General features: G+C 47.7%; 1 protein-coding gene across 2 annotated transcripts in view; it reads left to right on the forward strand.

The window, feature by feature from the left end:
• ANKS3 (ankyrin repeat and sterile alpha motif domain containing 3) overlaps window positions 1-21,572 on the forward strand; it is a 230,495-nt gene that overhangs the window by 83,892 nt on the left and 125,031 nt on the right. For both annotated transcript variants that reach the window (XM_086941195.1, XM_086941196.1), the window contains exons 4-5: window positions 6,533-6,654; window positions 19,904-19,985. In XM_086941195.1, coding sequence (XP_086797321.1) covers window positions 6,533-6,654; window positions 19,904-19,985 — 204 coding nt within the window. The remainder of the gene's footprint in view (window positions 1-6,532; window positions 6,655-19,903; window positions 19,986-21,572) is intronic.

Raw genomic sequence — 21,572 nt, forward strand, 5'->3', positions numbered from 1 at the left:
GCAACGCCACTCACCCACGCAACGCCACTCACCCACGCAACGCCACTCACCCACGCAACGCCACTCACCCAAGCAACGCCACTCACCCAAGCAACGCCACTCACCCAAGCAACGCCACTCACCCAAGCAACACCACACACCCACGCAACGCCACTCACCCACGCAACGCCACTCACCCACGCAACGCCACTCACCCACGCAACGCCACTCACCCACGCAACGCCACTCACCCACGCAACGCCACTCACCCACGCAACGCCACTCACCCACGCAACGCCACTCACCCAAGCAACGCCACTCACCCAAGCAACGCCACTCACCCAAGCAACGCCACTCACCCACGCAACGCCACTCACCCACGCAACGCCACTCACCCACGCAACGCCACTCACCCACGCAACGCCACTCACCCACGCAACGCCACTCACCCACGCAACGCCACTCACCCACGCAACGCCACTCACCCACGCAACGCCACTCACCCACGCAACGCCACTCACCCACGCAACGCCACTCACCCAACACCACTCACCCACGCAACGCCACTCACCCAAGCAACGCCACTCACCCAAGCAACGCCACTCACCCAAGCAACGCCACTCACCCAAGCAACGCCACTCACCCAAGCAACGCCACTCACCCAAGCAACGCCACTCACCCATGCAACGCCACTCACCCACGCAACGCCACTCACCCATGCAACGCCACTCACCCATGCAACGCCACTCACCCAAGCAACGCCACTCACCCAAGCAACGCCACTCACCCATGCAACGCCACTCACCCATGCAACGCCACTCACCCATGCAACGCCACTCACCCACGCAACGCCACTCACCCACGCAACGCCACTCACCCACGCAACGCCACTCACCCACGCAACGCCACTCACCCACGCAACGCCACTCACCCACGCAACGCCACTCACCCACGCAACGCCACTCACCCACGCAACGCCACTCACTCACGCAAAGCCACTCACACCCACGCAAGCCCACTATCACCCACGCAACGCCACACTCACCCACGCAACGCCACTCACATCCACACAGCACCACTCACACACGCAACGCCACTCACACACGCAACGCCACTCACCCACGCAACGCCACTCACCCACGCAACGCCACTCACCCACGCAACGCCACTCACCCACGCAACGCCACTCACCCACGCAACGCCACTCACCCACGCAACGCCACTCACCCACGCAACGCCACTCACCCACGCAACGCCACTCACACACGCAACGCCACTCACACACGCAACGCCACTCACACACGCAACGCCACTCACACAACGCCACTCACACACGCAACGCCACTCACGCAACGCCACTCACACACGCAACGCCACTCACACACGCAACGCCACTCACACACGCAACGCCACTCACATCCACACAGCACCACTCTCAGACACACAGCACCACTCTCAGACACGCAACGCCACTCTCAGACACACAGCACCACTCTCAGACACGCAACGCCACTCTCAGACACGCAACGCCACTCATCCACGCAACGCCACTCATCCACGCAACGCCACTCATCCACGCAACGCCACTCATCCACGCAACGCCACTCATCCACGCAACGCCACTCATCCACGCAACGCCACTCATCCACGCAACGCCACTCATCCACGCAACGCCACTCATCCACGCAACGCCACTCATCCACGCAACGCCCCTCACCCACGCAACGCCCCTCACCCACGCAACGCCCCTCACCCACGCAACGCCCCTCACCCACGCAACGCCCCTCACCCACGCAACGCCCCTCACCCACGCAACGGCCCTCACCCACGCAACGCCCCTCACCCACGCAACGCCCCTCACCCACGCAACGCCCCTCACCCACGCAACGCCCCTCACCCACGCAACGCCCCTCACCCACGCAACGCCCCTCACCCACGCAACGCCCCTCACCCACGCAATGCCCCTCACCCACGCAACGCCCCTCACCCACGCAACGCCCCTCACCCACGCAACGCCCCTCACCCACGCAACGCCCCTCACCCACGCAACGCCCCTCACCCACGCAACGCCCCTCACCCACGCAACGCCCCTCACCCACGCAACGCCCCTCACCCACGCAACGCCCCTCACCCACGCAACGCCCCTCACCCACGCAACGCCCCTCACCCACGCAACGCCCCTCACCCACGCAACACCCCTCACATCCACACAGCGCCACTCACACACACGCAACACCCCTCACATCCACACAGCGCCACTCACACACACGCAACGCCACACATCCACACAGCACCACTCATACACACGCAACGCCACTCATACACACAATGCCAGTCACCCACGCAACGCCACTCACATCCACACAGCACCACTTTCAGACACACAGCACCACTTTCAGACACACAACGCCACTCATACCCACGTAGCACCACTCATACACACGCAACGCCACTCACACACGCAACGCCACTCTCACACACGCAACGCCACTCACACACGCAACGCCACTCACACACGCAAATCCACTCACATCCACACAATGCCAGTCACCCACGCAACGCCACTCACATCCACACAGCACCACTTTCAGACACACAGCACCACTTTCAGACACACAACGCCACTCATACCCACGTAGCACCACTCATACACACGCAACGCCACTCACACACGCAACGCCACTCACACACGCAAATCCACTCACATCCACACAATGCCAGTCACCCACGCAACCCCACTCACATCCACACAGCACCACTTTCAGACACACAGCACCACTTTCAGACACACAACGCCACTCATACCCACGCAACGCCACTCACACACGCAACGCCACTCACACACGCAAATCCACTCACACGCAAATCCACTCACATCCACACAATGCCAGTCACCCACGCAACGCCACTCACACACACGCAACGCCACTCACATCCACACAGCACCACTTTCAGACACACAGCACCACTTTCAGACACACAGCACCACTTCCAGACACACAACGCCACTCATACCCACGTAGCACCACTCATACACACGCAACGCCACTCACACATGCAACGCCACTCACACACGCAAATCCACTCACATCCACACAATGCCAGTCACCCACGCAACGCCACTCACATCCACACAGCACCACTTTCAGACACACAGCACCACTTTCAGACACACAACGCCACTCATACCCACGCAACGCCACTCACACACGCAACGCCACTCACACACGCAAATCCACTCACATCCACACAATGCCAGTCACCCACGCAACGCCACTCACATCCACACAGCACCACTTTCAGACACACAGCACCACTTTCAGACCCACAACGCCACTCATACCCACGTAGCACCACTCATACACACGCAACGCCACTCACACACGCAACGCCACTCACACACGCAAATCCACTCACATCCACACAATGCCAGTCACCCACGCAACGCCACTCACATCCACACAGCACCACTTTCAGACACACAGCACCACTTTCAGACACACAACGCCACTCATACCCACGCAACGCCACTCACACACGCAACGCCACTCACACACGCAACGCCACTCACATCCACACAGCACCACTCTCAGACACGCAACGCCACTCTCAGACACACAGCACCACTCTCAGACATGCAGCACCACTCATACACACGCAACGCCACTCACACACGCAACGCCACTCACACACGCAAATCCACTCACATCCACACAATGCCAGTCACCCACGCAACGCCACTCACATCCACACAGCACCACTTTCAGACACACAGCACCACTTTCAGACACACAACGCCACTCATACCCACGCAAGCCCACTCACACACGCAAGCCCACTCACACACGCAACGCCACTCACACACGCAACGCCACTCACACACGCAACGCCACTCACATCCACACAGCACCACTCTCAGACACACAGCACCACTCTCAGACACGCAACGCCACTCTCAGACACGCAACGCCACTCTCAGACACACAGCACCACTCTCAGACACGCAACGCCACTCTCAGACACACAGCACCACTCTCAGACACGCAACGCCACTCATACACACGCAACGCCACTCACACACGCAACGCCACTCACACACGCAACGCCACTCACCCACGCAACGCCACTCACCCACGCAACGCCACTCACCCACGCAACGCCACTCACCCACGCAACGCCACTCACCCACGCAATGCCACTCACCCACGCAATGCCACTCACCCACGCAACGCCACTCACCCACGCAACGCCACTCACCCACGCAACGCCACTCACCCACGCAACGCCACTCACCCACGCAACGCCACTCACCCACGCAACGCCACTCACCCACGCAACGCCACTCACCCACGCAACGCCACTCACCCACGCAACGCCACTCACCCACGCAACGCCACTCACCCACGCAACGCCACTCACCCACGCAACGCCACTCACCCACGCAACGCCACTCACCCACGCAACGCCACTCACCCACGCAACGCCACTCACCCACGCAACGCCACTCACTCACGCAAATCCACTCACATCCACACAATGCCACTCACTCACGCAAATCCACTCACATCCACACAGCACCACTTTCAGACACACAGCACCACTTTCAGACACACAACGCCACTCATACCCACGCAAGCCCACTCTCACACACGCAACGAAACTCACCCACGCAACGCCACTCACCCACGCAACGCCACTCACCCACGCAACGCCACTCACCCACGCAACGCCACTCACCCACGCAACGCCACTCACCCACGCAACGCCACTCACCCACGCAACGCCACTCACCCACGCAACGCCACTCACCCACGCAACGCCACTCACCCACGCAACGCCACTCACCCACGCAACGCCAGTCACACACGCAATGCCACTCACTCACGCAATGCCACTCACTCACGCAAATCCACTCACATCCACACAATGCCACTCACTCACGCAAATCCACTCACCCACGCAACGCCACTCACCCACGCAACGCCACTCACCCACGCAACGCCACTCACCCACGCAACGCCACTCACCCACGCAACGCCACTCACCCACGCAACGCCACTCACCCACGCAACGCCACTCACTCACGCAAATCCACTCACATCCACACAATGCCACTCACTCACGCAAATCCACTCACATCCACACAGCACCACTTTCAGACACACAGCACCACTTTCAGACACACAACGCCACTCATACCCACGCAAGCCCACTCTCACACACGCAACGAAACTCACCCACGCAACGCCACTCACCCACGCAACGCCACTCACCCACGCAACGCCACTCACCCACGCAACGCCACTCACCCACGCAACGCCACTCACCCACGCAACGCCACTCACCCACGCAACGCCACTCACCCACGCAACGCCACTCACCCACGCAACGCCACTCACCCACGCAACGCCACTCACCCACGCAACGCCAGTCACACACGCAATGCCACTCACTCACGCAATGCCACTCACTCACGCAAATCCACTCACATCCACACAATGCCACTCACTCACGCAAATCCACTCACATCCACACAGCACCACTTTCAGACACACAGCACCACTTTCAGACACACAACGCCACTCATACCCACGCAAGCCCACTCTCACACACGCAACGAAACTCACCCACGCAACGCCACTCACCCACGCAACGCCACTCACCCACGCAACAACACTCACACATGCAACGCCACTCACCCACGCAACGCCACTCACTCAAAGCCACTCACACCCACGCAGTGCCACTTTCACCCACACTGTGCAGTGCACAGTAGGAAAGTTGGAGCTATTGGTTTTGTAAATGACAAAGCCCTTTATGTTTTTAAAATGAAAATAAAAATAAAAGGCATTGTTATTTGCATTTGTAATAGCTTCAACTTTCCTACTGCGAGACCTATTGGCAACGCCAGTGCTTGTTACAAATCGGTCTTTGTTTTTATGTGCCCAAGAAAAAAGCTGCCTTGCAAGCAGCTAGAGTTAACTCATTGTAGCAAATAGGAAACCCCTTGATCATGGCCAATTGACATGCATACCTGCAATAAAAAGAAGCTAATATAATTTCTGCAGTCTTATCTAAGATGTCTGCCACTTTACTGTCCAACCATTAAAAGCTTTCAACATGATAAACGGGGATCAACAGGTTTCACATATTCACACTGGTGATGCATTTTAAGAGGCTCTTAGTGAATTATGGTGGAGCTGTTTTTTTAATACTGTAAATAAAATTGGATACGGCAGAAGTTTTGGGAAAGGCTATAGAATGATTACATTGAACACTATGTACTCTTGTGATAAGAGTATTGTTTTTTAAAAAAACAACTGTTCATTCCTTTAGAGCTTGAGCATATTCCATGACCAGGATTTCTAGTTGTCTACTTCAGAGAAAAAATTGTGTTTGTCGAACTTGTGGCTAATCATAATATTTGTGGTTCATAATGGTAGGCTGCATGCTTTCCACATCCTGACTGACATTGTGTTCCTCGATAGCTAACATCAGATTGGTCACTTATGAAGGTTACTGCAGTGACACTAGTTCTTGACTCCTCTTGCAGCAGGGAGCTGAGCTGGAAATAAAGGACTGCCATGGGTGGACTGCCCTCTTCCATTGCACCAGCGCAGGTCACCAGCAGATGGTCAAGTTTCTTCTGGAAAATGGTGCCAATGCAAATCATAGGTAAGAAAGCTGATTATACACCCCCTCCCCATGTGTATCACTCCAGTTCCCACACTCCATTGGGCTGCACTTACTTTATTTTCAACTACTTTTCTTATATGCGAAAATGAACTATAATGTGTTCATTCATACACCACCAACTATCATCTGTTCTTACACAAAAAAATGAACTTTGCCGTTCCCACAGAATACGATCATATTCAATGATTCCGTAACTGTCAAGTGTCACGCTTTTGCATAAAGGTCAAAATAACAATTTCTGCAGTATCATCAAATGAATTTTCCGAAAGCAAATACAAGTCTCATAATTAATACCTTTGAAGTTTTTAGCAACATAAAACGTTTACTAAAGTATCTTAATAGTCTATATTAAGAAACACTCTATTCTTTTATTACATGAGCTTACACAAAATTCTTATGTTTTTAAGTAATAACGAGGTCTGCTCACCATAGTGGCTAGGGATGACTGTTTCAGAGAGGGATAAACAACCTGAGGCGAGAAGGGGAATAATGGTGTGGGATGACAAGAGGTGCATGTGGACAGTCTATGGAGGGATATCCACCCTGATGTTAGAGGAGGTTGCCTCTTACCTCAGAGCTCAGAACCTCTTAGTAGACTTGGTGAGGTACCTCCAAAAAAGGAAAATAAGGACAGACCTGCCAATATACTGTATCAGAGCTCTCTAGTTCTGTTCTATAGAAGAAGAAAGGTATATTAAATGTAATCACTTATTTTTCCTTTATCTAGCAAAACAGAAGTTAGAGCGAGGAAACAAAGAACTATATACTGTGTCACAGTGGAGCCCAAATGAAGGTATCCTAGGGTGCTGAGCAAGTTTCCTAACAATAAGGTCGCTTCCACGGCAGAAATAGGGAAAAGGCAACATGGCGATGAAGAGTGATGATGCAGCAATCCCAGCGCATTAAAGATGGCAGATTTGCTGAAGTGGTAGTGTGTTCTGTGGGTTTAGAAAGAGAATGAGGGACAGACTGGCAGCAATAGGATGATGGTAAAATCCTGCCATGTCAGGGAGTGTATCAAGCTGGAGTCAAGAAATTAAGAGCAAAGACAGCACAGAATTCTGTAAGGCATGGATCATTCAAATGTTTCTGGTAAACTCATTAGTTTTTCAGTCATTGGGTCCAGGGATCCCTTGCAGTGCCGATATCCTCTTCTTCCGTTGCAAGAACCCTTCTTGTTAAAGTAGTACATCTGGAAGTTTTTTCAGTCTCGGGCTGATCGGTAATTGGACACAGGCTGGATTTGGAGAGCAGTATGCACATAAGCATATGTTGAATGCAGGAGCCAGCGATCCTGCCCTAAATACTCTCCTTTCAAATTTCTCGCTAGCAGCCAAGATGGGCATCAGCCCTGCCAGTATTTATGAATTGAAGGAATGGTGACCGTATCCATCAGCATGCAGCTTCACAGTGGGTGCTCGCCCCGGTTGCCAACCCCCAACCTTGAGAGCCCTCATAAAAATATACCAAAATTTAAAAGCTAAGCTGAAACAACATAATGCTGGATAATAGGTTTGTTGAAGGAACCACGTTGTTAATTTGTAGATCTAATTCTACCATGTAGGATGGGAGACCTAAAGCAATTAATTAAATTCAAGTTACCTAAATAACGACAAAAGAATGTGATTCCCACAATGCACCACTGGAGCTTCAAAACTCTGCCTAGCGTTCTAAAGCAAAGAAAGAGCTAATTACTGGCTGTGGCAAAGACAGGATTGTGTTGTGCCCTGAGCTGCACCCTCAGGTTGGCACTTTCTTCAATTCAAAATTACTACTTTTCATCCTTCCCTAAAAATAATTGGGGAATGTATATCTTTCGAAAAAAGTGAAGTGATTTTTTATTTTAATTTTTCTAATAGGAGTGATACTAGGCTCTCTCTTAAAGGTGAAAAGACGAGAGCACAATGTGCTTGTTAAAATACCCCTCACATACTAAAAAACCGTTAGTGTCATGCTTCATCATAGGGGTCTTCCCGCCCCTATAACGGAACGGGGCGTGCTACGACCAGACGACTACGCGGGAGCACTTAAGTTGTGACAGAGGCTATGTGTGGGTGGATGTGTATCAGTGAAAGTGTAGGGACCTAACACTAGTGAGTGTGAAAAAAATGAAAAAAGTTAAAAATTCCCTGGCATAGTAGAAAAAAATACACTTTATTGGTTTCTCTAGCTGGGAACGTTAAGAAGGGGTTGTGAGGTAGAGCAATAGCTGGCTACCTAGTCGACATGTTTCGTAAGCAGACCCCTACTGCTTACTCATCAGGACCGAAATACTGATCCCTACATATAGGTACTCATTTCTAAGAAAGTATGCCTACTGTCCTACAAACAATACAGCAAAAATCAGCTGGCTGTTTGAGCTTCGGGGCATGAGTGGGCCCGGGGGAAGCAAAAGTATTTCAAATGAAAAAATGGACCCGTTGTGGTCTCTGTAAAGGAAAAGAGAAAGAGAGAAACCAACATGTATGCATCAATAAGCATCACAATCTGCATGAAAAATCCAAACAGATACTCTTGTCCCACAATAGTGGGGGATTCGCTTGTTTAATTCAGGGAGCGATCGTGTGCCTGGTTAGAATCAAACAGGCGGAATCTTTTTGTCTCTATCGGGTTCGGCTATCCGTCGATTCATTCATCTCGATAGAGAGAAACATAGCGACCTCGTATATGTGGGTACACTATCATCTCATCATACACACCAACACTCATAACTCCATGCATTACCGACAGTCTAGCGATTGGAAGGGGAAAAGGGGACCCTCCTATGTACTATTTACACGTTAAAAAAAATTTAAAACTTTGCATTCAACTCACAACCATGTTAAAGGGATCGATACATACTTTGGCAGTTTTTGTTCAGAGCCCCATGAGTTTGCAGGCGAGGGGTTCCTGCGTGGTTTACTGTGAAAACAAAACCGCATCTCGTGTTATAAGTAAGTCATTTGCGAGTTTCTTAGAAACGTTTGCATCGCCCCTGTCTACCCGTTTATTAGAGACTCGTGGTCAGAGTCTATTACTCACATGTCCGGCAGGTCTAGAAATCATTATTCCTACCCCTGTGCTCCTCCGAGGATAACTGATCCGTCTGTCCGCTGTTGTTTATAACAGACCTACATTTCCGCATTGTCATTCTGGTGGGTGTGGTATCACGCCTTGATGCTAGAGCGCGAACCTCTCAATATGGCTGACGTTAGTGGCACAATATTAGAGTAAGGCGGAAGTCTTTCTTCAGTGTTGGATATTTGCACTGAGTGAGTTTCTTGTGATGGAGATAATTCATGATCATATTTATTGGACAAAGTGCATGGATAATAATATTCCTCGGGAGCTACCGGGTTCAGAGGGGATTCAGAGGATGTAAGTCTGGTTTACTGGGAGGGCTCATCATAGCTGACTCCAGGGTATATCGTCATTGAGCCCGGTTTTGTGTGACTGGATGCGAAACACCCATCTCTGTTCTTTTTCCAATAGGAATCGTTCGTTGCTAACCAGTTCTATCACAGTCCACGTGATTTCCTCTGGTTTGTGATTTCTTTCCAAGAAGTGGTTCGTGAGTTTTGTACTGGATTTCTTGCACTTTATAGTGCTCTTGTGTTCTCCTATCCTGGTTTTTACTGCCCTGCTGGTCATTCCCACATACTCGAGTTTACAGGGGCAAGTGATCAGATATATAACGTTGGCACTATTGCAGTTACTAAAGCTCCTCTGTTCCCAGACTGTGCCATTGTTAAACGTTATTTTCTTGCTTTTTTTCGTTAGGGCGCATACCCTACACCCTCTACATGGGTAGTGTCCCTGAACAAAATTCGGATCTCTTTGTACACTGGTGTTATTCTGTTTTGGTCTGGTATGGACCAAGACATCTCTCAGGCTTTTTGCTCTTTTGTGCGCGAACATCGGTTTGGGTATTTGCATCCCACCACTGTTCAAAATCTTCCAGTTTTTGTTGATAATTTTGGTCACTAGATTAGAACTGGTGTTATATGTGGTTACGCAAATTGGTCGATTTTCTTCCTCCTTCGGTGTTTTTGCTTCTAGAAGGCTTTCGCGGCAATTGTTTCTAGCCCGTGTGTAAGCCTGGTTTATGATCCGATCAGGGTACATTCGTGATTTAAGTTTCTTTTTGAGATCCTCAGATTGTGTTTTAAAGTTTTCAATCTCGGTGCAGTTCCTGCGTAAACGCAGGAATTGTCCATACGGGAGGTTATCCCGGAGGTGTCTCGGATGAAAACTGTTGTACATAAGGAGACAGTTTTTGGAGGTGTTTTTAAAATGGGTTGTAGTCATTAATCTCCCATTTTTGGGGAATATGTTTAGGTCCAGGAAAACTAAATTCTCTCGGGACTTTGTGCTGGTGAATCTCAAGAAGTCGTCTTGTAGATTGAGCCATGTTAGAAATCTATCGGAGTCCCTTTCATCTCCATCCCAGATGATCAGGATATCATCGATGTAGCGTTTCCATAATTTGATGTTGGATCTGAATGGGTTATTAGGATTCAGTATTTTGGTCACCTCAAGATGGTGTACGTACAGACCAGCTATACTAGGGGCAAATGTACTTCCCATGCTGGTCCCATGCTTTTGTAGATACAGGGTGCCATTGTATTCAAAAAAATTCTCTTTTAGTGCAAGAGAGCAACAGTTCATCACCACATTTCGTGGTGTCTGGTATTCCCACAACTCTTGAAAAAGGACATCTTCAATGATTTCTAAAGTTGCTTGGTGCGGCAAACTGGTGTAGAGGCTCTCTACATCACAGCTAATCAATAGCAGGGTTTTGGGATCGAAACTGACTTCCTCCAATAGATTCAGAACGTCTTTAGTGTCCCTGAGGTATGTGGATGTTTTTTGGACCATAGGTCTAAGAAAGGCGTCTGCAAACCTCGATACAGGTTCCAGGATAGATCCAATGCCGGAGACTATAGGCCGACCTGGGGGATTCTCTATACTTTTGTGGATCTTGGGTAGCGTGTATAGATAGGGGGTTCTCGGGTCCTTTTGACAAAGGAATTCTCCTTCTCTTTTTCTATCTATCTATCTATCTATCTATCTATCTATCTATCTATCTATCTATCTATCTATCTATAGAGAATATATACACACACACATATATATTCACTGAAAAAACACAAAGGTTAAAGTAATGTTATAGGTAGGTGGATATGTCAGTTACAACATTAAAGTTTTGAACCCAAAAAAATACAGAACATTATCAGTTATAGTAAATTGAACCCCGTTATATATTGTCATTCGAGATGTCATACATTATGTCATAGAACCAATTATAAGTGATGTAATATGTGTGGTCATAAGCAGTGCATGGCTGGGGGCAAGTTATTGCTAGCTCTGCTAACTATAAATGGTGAATTTGTGATTTTTGTTGTTTTTGTTCAAAGCATTAATGTTGTCACTGACATATTCACCTAACAATAAGGTTACTTTAATCTTTGGGGTTTTTTTCAGTGAATTTCTAGGGTTTTTAACGTAAAGTAATATTTTATTACCATACGTGAAACCAACCCCCACTGCTCATAGCGGGAGGGCGTTGCCACCGGGCCTTATGTTTTTTAAAGGAGAGAGCACCAATTGACCCCCTACCCCCAGCCTCATTAGGCCCTGGGGACCCCATCCCCCTGGGCCTTATGTTTTTAAAGGGGATGGGGAGCAAGATGCCCCCTCCTTGAGCCTTATTAAGCCTGGGTACCCCTTCCCCAGAGCCTTTTTTTTCTTTTTATTAAAGGAGAGAGAAGACACATTGACCCCCCCCCCCCCACCCCCCCCCTCCCCGATCCTTATTTGGCCCTTGAGACCCCATCCCCCAGGGATGTTTGAATTGTTTTTTTAATTTAAGGGGTGGGGGCACACTGCCATCCTACCCGATCCTTGTTTGTCCCTTGGGACCACATCCCCCAGGGCCACTCCTTAAAATAAAGGGGAGGGGGGCGGGGAGTCATTAAAATGCATTTATGGGACAAACCACTGACTATCTTAAATTTAGGAGAACACGTAAGACACACCTGTTCCTTACACAATAGTCACATATGCCTTCCTATAGCTCAGTCTTTTGTACGTTAGTTGAACCAAGCGCGGAGATACCCCTACGGGGGTCGAGTCCTGCGCTATACAAGCAACCAAATAAATAAATAAATAAATATGGTATATGCCCTTGCATTAGTGCAGATTTACGTCTTTCACGAATTGACACAAATTTACGGAAATAGGCCTGGAAAACATATACCAAGAAATTCCATTTTAACACGAGCAAATATGCATGTGTGGATTAGCGTATGCGAAAATCTGTTGAGCGTTTGTTTACAAGTTGACTTTCCTTCCAACTAACTCAAAAGCCTTCCAGGGAATAATTAATTACTAGGAACATGGCAGCATGAGGGCAAACGGCGCAATTATCTCTGAAACAGGATGGGCTAGCTTCATTTCCAAGGTGTAAGGGGCTCTGCCAGAAACTGACATGGGAAATAATGTGCAACAGACTATTTCAGTCAACTCCACCGACATAAGTTGTCAGAACATGGAGAAAGAAAACCCTTGAGATGAAAATGTATTAATAATTGAATCTATAAATGAGGAAATGTTAAAAATAAAAATAGGTGGGATGAAAGAAAACCAAACACCTGGCCCCAACGGCATTCCTTTTAAAAAAAAAAAAATATTTTATTGTCATTATTATACACATCAATTAGAGCAGTACACAAACATTGACCTTTACAGAGATCAATTGACATAGTGTAACACGCAATAACTCCGTACACAATACGTCAAAACATTAATATAGTTGTGTCCATCCCACCGCCAAACAGCCGTCGAAATCCCTTGCCTCTCTTGGGAAATTTTCCTGGTGTGCCTGTTTTTGGGTTTTTAGTCACTCGAGTCCGGATATGAGTCTTCGGGTGGAGGGGCACATATATTCCCTCGAAAAGCTTTCCATTTCCCCCACACGCATGTCCATTTTGGGGGGCATCCCCTATTAATAAAGACTGCCTTTTCCGCCACCATGGCGCTATCAAGGTCACAGCACCACTGCCGGTGGGAGGGTAGTGTTAGGGCTCCCCAGTGTTGTGCGATGTTCCTTTTGGCTAGTGCGATGTCGAGTGTTGCACAATCCTGTGCTATTGCTTAGTCATACTCCAATAGGCCTACAAAGTCCAATAGAATCATTTAATAACTAAATTATAGCTAGTAGCCTACTAATGAATATAATTAAAACAAAATATTAGGAGCTAAGGCTACATCTCTTACAGTTGCTTTTAGAACATTGCAAAATAAGCTTTTATGTCCTAGTCATGAGTCCTTAGTTGAAACCATGAAAGTAAAGCTGATCCCCCTCTTTGGCCTATGGGTCGGTGATCTTTCCAGGTAAAGATTCCAAACTCCCAGACAGCCTGCAAAGTAAAGTGTTCAAATCTTTTTCAATATTCTGAAAAATAATGTCCGTCTGTAATTTGGCTTGACCAGCCAAACCCTGATGAGACAATCTGCATTTTAAAAAAAAGTTTATATCCTCTGTATTCTTCTGAACTCAGTACTCTAGCAAACACGGGCTGGGAAGAACTAACGAAATACAACTATTCAAGTGTCTGGGGATGGGGTCCTCTAAGCCTAACAAGGTTTGTGCCACCTGGCCCCCTCACCTTGATTGTAGGTAGTGACCGTGGGGGATGGGGTTTCCAAGGCCTAATAAGGCGTACGGGGGTGGGTGGGGGGGGTCACATGGCTAGTTGCGTGAAGCAACCGAGTTAGGCAATTGTACAGCTTCAAGAAAAGTGAAGAGATGGGTCGGATGCTCTGCTTTAGAGTCCAGGACAGTTCCAGTTTGAATACCATCCAGCATATCCGGAATGAAAAAGGGGAGCTCATTGCAGACCCGGCAGGCACTAGAGCTGTCTTCTACCAGTTTTTTCAGGACCTCTACCAAGAGGATTGTTTTGCCTCTACTGGGGTCTGTACCAACGTGTTATGCTAAACTTTTATTATAAGTTGATTCACGCCTAGTAATCGAACTTAGCGTCACACATAACTCGTTCTGAGGTAGAAGCTGCTAGTTGTTCCCTAGCTAAGGGAAGGGCCTCCAGACCTGATCAAATTCCTCTAGAATTCTATGGTTTTTTTTTATACATTTTAGCTCCGATCCTTCAGGATCTGTATAGTACCTTTAATGTGCTTGGTCAGGTCCCCGAGTCTCGGTGTGAGTCCAGTAGTGTCTCATGGCCTTTCCTCTAGGTGGTCATGGACTTGGTTCCGGCGTTATACCTAGAGTACGTCATTCTACTTTAATAGATCTTGGTACAAGACTCTAAAGCTTTTCCATCTCAACTGGAGTTCTCTTGAAAAAAAGTATTTCCAGACACTACCTCTATCAATTGATATACATATTTAGGTTTTAACCCTAATTTACCTCTTTATGTCCATCATAGCTCTTGGGAGAGGTGGGAGGCGGCAACATTTTTTTATGCTGTGACAGTTGTTTGAGAGGGGGTGTCTTTCTCTCAGCAGCAGTTTTTCCTTTCCCGGATTGGTTTCTATAGGTATCTCCAAAGTCAACATTTTATCTCTAGTCTTAATTAAGATGATATTAGTTGCTTCCAAAATAGTCCTCTAGATCTAATTAAGGAAAGCTCCTGTGAAGGGGAATATCAATCTAGTTTATAAGCTAATCTCTTCTGCTGAACAGGACCAATGGGTTGATCCTTTTTTAGCCGAGGGCGGATAATTGGAGTAGCAACCTAATAGCATGGAATCTTCTAAATTTAAAAAAATCGTTGACATCGGATATGATGGACCTTAATTTGTGTATACTCCCCACCCCCTCTGTGTTATGAAGCTCAGATCAGATGACTCCTGTTTTTGCTGTTGGGCCGAGGGGGCCAATGTAGTTCATATTTTCGCTACTTGCCCTGTTCTACCTGAATATTGGGCTTTTGTTTTTGGGAAAATTAACAGTATTTCAAACTTATCTGTAGTTAGGCACCCGAAACTGATAATGTTGGGGCATTCACCGGTTATTCCTCAAAATGTGGTGGGTTTATATTTTTTCCATCTCCTTGGCTAGATTGGTGATGACATGCTCTTCGCTCTCAAGTGTGGCCTCTTCTCCCTGGAGTTTGTGGCAGGAGTTTTTGAATGCCTGTTTTTTGGAAAAGTCTTTGTTATACAATGATGCTCGTAGATGGAGGCTGAGCACGATCTAAGCTCCAATTAGGATTTAGATGGGTGAGACGCTGGCTGGGCAAGATGATGGGGTTTATCTCTGATGTTATTTCCTCAATGCTTCCCTTTATTTTGATTTTGACTGCTATGATGGTTTTCAGTCAGATCCTTCCTGCTTACCTCCAGTTCTTCGCTTTTTGGTTTTACCAGTCCATTAAGATCTTTTGTTCTCTTGTACGGACTGTTTTCTAATTTAAAAAAAAACCATAAGGTCCTCTGGCCAACCCTCTGCCGTGCACAACAGAAGGCCGTGCATGGCAGGGGGATTGGCTTTATGTATGGTAATGCAATATTACTTTATATGAAAAAAAACTAGAAATTCACTGAAAATAATATAGGTTAAAGTAATGTTATAGTTAGGTGTGATCAAAATATCTGTTTTTGTTTAAAAAAAAAACATTATAGTTCGGTGAGAATGTCAGTGAGAACATGAACATTTTAAACTGAAAAGAAAACACCAAAATTCACCAGTTATAGTTAGCAAAGCTTATTATTACTTGCGCCACACGATACACTTGTAACGTGTTTTTATGACATCATTGATGATGCACTCATAACGTGTTCTATGACATCATTGATGGCATCTCAAATGGGGCCATTGGTGAGGCTTCTGTGTACAGGACAATTGCCTACCGCCACTGCTCAATTCCAGGTCACCCCAAATTCCTCACGGTACACCCTACCACTGAGTGCTGGGTGATTCAAGCCTCCACTTCACATGTAAATCCTGGTGCATTCCAAACTGCCGGCCGGATCGGGAATCCAAGCGTCTGGACAACTTAGGCATGAAAATGTTATCTTCCACCAGCCTGGTATTGTGGTCAGTGAACACTGCATGCCTCTTGGGCTGCTATTACTGCGCTCTGAGGGTTACAGTTCACAAGGTGCGGCTAATGGTCCTGGAGAAGGCCGGGCCCTGATCTCCTAGGCTGTCGCTAACTGGAGGGATGCAGCTAAATTCACCTATAGATGTGGACTAAACACCACCAACTCACTAGGCAGGGTGGTTTTGCTGAGAGTGGCTCCGCGACGCCATGCAATGCATGGTTAAGGACTACTCTCTTTTCTGGAGATGTCCAGATATTACTCATGGATATGCCCTTTGATGGCTCATGTCTTTTCGGAGTACACCTCCCAGATTCAAAAGACAGCAGGGCTAAGGCCATTTTCTTGGGCGTTTTCATGGCCCTCCTTACCCCCAATCTGCCTTTCGCTCCTTGCGTTGCCACAGAAGGGACGTATAGTCAATTCCTTACCCATCCACACACTGCGGTGTGCCAGCTTTCTAGCCTCTGTGTGGCCGCGGGATTTGGATCAGGTGGCCAGCGGTCTGGTCATTCCACCAACCCCCTGCAGCAGCAGCCTCCAAATGTTCCTAGTCTGCTGTGACTCCTGTGACAATCAACTCCCTTTCATCAGAGCTGTTCTGGACACAGTGCAGATTTGGGCTTACCCTCCCAAATGACGAATCCAGGATATTCAGGCTATGATACCAATAGATGCCTCTAACCTGGTTTTCAGTGAGACTGACTCTGAGGTTGCTGGCCTTATGGCCTCCTGCATCCTGCTTATGACATATGCACTTTGGCTTATGCAATGGGACCTGAAGTTCCAGTGGGCGCAGCTTTGGGGCAATCCCTCCGACATGATTCGGATCTCAAGAGTGAACTGCAAAAAATCTGCAGTGGTGGTTAACACAATTAGGTCAGCGCAAGACCTATCTTCCTTTTCCAACCAGATCTGACAGTAGTGAGAGATACGTCACTCCTTGAATGGGTTGGCCATCTCGCAAAGGTGGAGGTCAGAGGACTCTTGTTGGAGCTCTCTGGACATGGCTGGATCAGCAATGAATTTCCCTGGTGAGTCAACATCTGGCGGGTTCTCTGAACACCAGTGCGTACAAACTACAAATATGCCTCACAGATCACAAATGGCATTGCCATCCGGAGGAGGTGCAAGGTCTCTTTTAGCAGTAGGGAGAGCCTTGGTTAGAGCTGTTCGCCATCGACAAGAACGAGTAATGTCAGCAGTTCTGCACACTGGAGCTTCCAAGGCACCTCTTGCTCAGAGATGCCTTTTGTCTCGAATGGAGTTCAGAGCTCCTGTATGCCTTTCCGTCCATACCACTCCTTCCCAGAGTTTTCAAGATCAGGAACGCCAGGCCCAAGTCATCCTTGTGGCTCCGGATTTGGTATGGACAGTCTGGTATCCTGAGCTGTTGAGCATGGCCAGCCGTCCTCCGATTAGGCTGCCGCCTCTCGGGAGGATCTTCTGTCACAGCAGCATGGGAAGGCTCTCCTCCTGAGACTGTCAATACTCCACCATCTTGGGTGGAGTTTGAGCGGCGACAGTTGACAGCTTTCGACCTTATTCCTGAAGTCTGTGATCTTATCTTGGCAGCCAGGTGTCCCTCCACCAAGACAGTTTATGCCTGCTGTTGGGCATAAATTGTGGCATGGTGTATAGAAAGACAAATTGATCGCCTTTCTTTTCCCCTTTCTTAAGTTCTTCTGTTCCCCCTTCCCTTGCCCAGCAGAGATCTGCTCTGGGCACTCTGAAGAGCTATCTCTCCGCCATTTCAGTTTTTTTTGCGGTTGCCTGAACAGCCATCCCTCTTCAAATCCCCTATTGTAGATAGGTTTCTGAAAGGTTTGCATTTGTTTCCGCTTTCTCCCTTTATTATTCCCCAGTGGGACCTCGTCCTCACTTTTCTTATGCATTCTCCCTTTGAGCCTTTGCACAATTGTCCACTCAGGATCCTTACCATTAAGACAGCCGTCCTGGTTGCAATAACATCCCCCCCCCCCCCCCCGGAGGGTCAGTGAGCTTCAGGCCTTGTCATCCAAGTCTCCTTATCTTAACATCTACCCATACAAACTGGTGCTTTGTGCAAGAGCTCCTTTCTTCCAAAAGGGGTAACTCCATTTCACGTAGGCCGATCCCTCCCTCTGCCTACTTAATATGCTTTGCCTCATTCCTCCAAAGAAGAGGAGTAACTTAACCGTCTGTACAGAAACGAGTGTTGTCGTGCTACTTTGATCACGCACAAGAGTGGACAACCAACTCTTTGTGGGGTATGTCGAGTGATGGGGAGGCGTACAGAAAAAGGTCACCTCACGAACATCATACTTTGTACCAAAATCTGCTACGCATTGGCTAAAAGCAACTCTAGGGTTTGCGTTCTCGCTCTCGTTAGCTCACAAAAGTTTACATCATGTACATCTACCAAGCAGCAACATGGGCTTCCCTGCATATGTTTACCAAACCCCACTGTCTGTACAATGTGGTCTATCGGATGGCCACTTTGCCCGTGCAGTCCTGCAGGACATCCTCATGTGAATTTGGTCAGCAGTTCAACTCGGGGAGGTATTGCTTGGGGTATCTATTCTAGGGTAAGGAATCTGTAGCTAGAAGTCTGTGTCAGATGAACAAGTTAATTACCTTTAGTATGTATTCTAAAGTGATTTTACCTTATTAAAAATACTAAGTCCCTGCTGAACCATTGCCTCACACTGAAGTTCTAACTTACTGACCACCTACTCCGCCCTCTCCCTTCCACCCCCATAATGTGATTGCCCAACCCTTGAATCAGCCCTAACTGGAGGGCAGCTGGAGCTGCTGTGAAATGTGAAGTAACCTGAAGGCATGGGGCCCAGAATCTCCCCTGAGAAAATAAGGTACCGTCCTGCAGTTAATAAAGACTGTGTTTGAAGTGGCACAATTTTGCATGTATTTTTAACATCACTGTAATAAATGGCCACATAAGGTGTCACCATGATTGTCTTCTTTCTTCATCACTGAGATACTGACACAGGGGTTTGGGAAACTCTTCATTGTAGTCCGCCAGGTGTACCTCTCAGTTTAGAACAGTGCTGACTACAGACACTTTCTACACTCCTCCCCAGTGCTCTCCAAGGTTCCTGGCTTACACATCTTCCTTTCCTTTTAGTGCCGCTGACTCTTCACCTGTAAGTTCTCATGTTCGAATATCATTATTTTACAGGGAACCTCTTCATGGATTTACCCCTTTGATGGAAGCAGCAGCCTCTGGCCATGAAATAATTGTCCAGCACCTGCTGAATCATGTAAGTGTCCTAACCGAGATGATGCTCTGTAGCCATCAAGTCGTGTTCACTAATTGTTATGTATATAATGTAAGCCATTGTAAGTGCTATGTATGATTTTCCCTCAGGATATACAGGGAAGTGAACAGTAAAAAAATCTTATGAATCCTTCAAGTAATACTATATAATACATGGGATTCCGTAGTCCCCATATAAATGCATGTCTCTAATTTCTTTATAATCGATGACTTGTGATGCACTCAGTCGCCGATAAGAAAGAATGAATTATTATAGTTGAGTTCTGATCTCACAGTGCCTGCTGAGGTGAAAGGCAGATCCGGTTATGGAGTATAATTGAAGCAGCCCTTTAAAGCAACGATAATAGAATGTTGCTTTTCTTTCTGCTCTATTTTAATAGTTTACAGTGATTAGAAAAGAAATGTTTTATTGTTTGCACTCCTTAGATAAAGGCAAAAAGTTAGAATCTTTCTGCATGTTTCTAAACATTCCAAGCTATCGCGCCTTTATTTTTTTTTAACTGATTTGAGCTTAATATTTAATAAAACAAAATTGATGGCATTTAATCCTTATAAATCTGGCAGGGCAAATATAATCGTGCAGTGTGTTCCTCTTGTAAAAGTGTAGGAGGTGTTGGGTACTTGGTGGTCTGCTTAACCAATAAAATGAGCTGGTCCACGCATATTAAGTGCTCACCGAAGGTCCAACAAGAAGCTGTTGCTGTATCTAAACTGCGCAAAAAGGCGCATGCATGTCCCCTTGAACCAGTGGTGGAAGTATAGCATCTCAACGCGAAGATTACAGTTCTGTACTGTGTAGAACTGTGGGGACATGTCAGGGCTGAGGACCTCGAAACAATTAATAATGGGTTTGTGAGGATTATTTTTAATCTCCCACAGAGTGCCCCCAGCCTCCCCAATCTTTTGGACTTTGGTATCCTTCCGATTAACCTACATATTATGTCCTGTCCCATCATGTATTGGCATAGGCTCTGGTCAACATATGAGCTAGAATCCTACAGAGGTTCGATTAAGGCACTTTTAAAATATCAGGGCTGGGTGAAGGTTTCCTGGTTTGTCCATATTAAATCTATGTTGTATTACATTGGCTTGCCTCTATTGTGGGATACCCCAGTCATTGAAAAGCAAGTCTCTTGCTCCTTGATTACAGATTGTCTAAAGGCGCATTTGTGGCTTAACTTAAGTATGTCAAAGCAGGGAGCATAACTAACCTCTTTCTAGATATTAAGCTTACTCCTGATAATGAAATGCTTTTTGATATTTTTCCCCAAGACCTACCCCATTGCAGTTCTTACTAAAATGGAGGTATGGAGTCCTGCCGGTGAATAGTTTTTGCATGAGATGGGGTGTCAAGTACTGTACCTCCAGCCCGTGCCCCTCTTCCAATTTGGTGGAGGTAAATCTTCATCACTTGGCCTTTTTCTGTCCCACATATGTTAGGCGACGTGAACAGTGGGTGAAGCCTGTGTGCAAACCTCTGGGATTTCATCATTATGTCCTTGCACTACGCACTTTTCGCTCAGACACTAGAGAGGTGATTGTTGTTGAAATGACAACATTTTTACATGAT

This window comes from Lissotriton vulgaris, chromosome 10, assembly GCF_964263255.1.
Source record: "Lissotriton vulgaris chromosome 10, aLisVul1.2, whole genome shotgun sequence".
Classification (NCBI taxonomy): Eukaryota; Metazoa; Chordata; class Amphibia; order Caudata; family Salamandridae; genus Lissotriton; species Lissotriton vulgaris.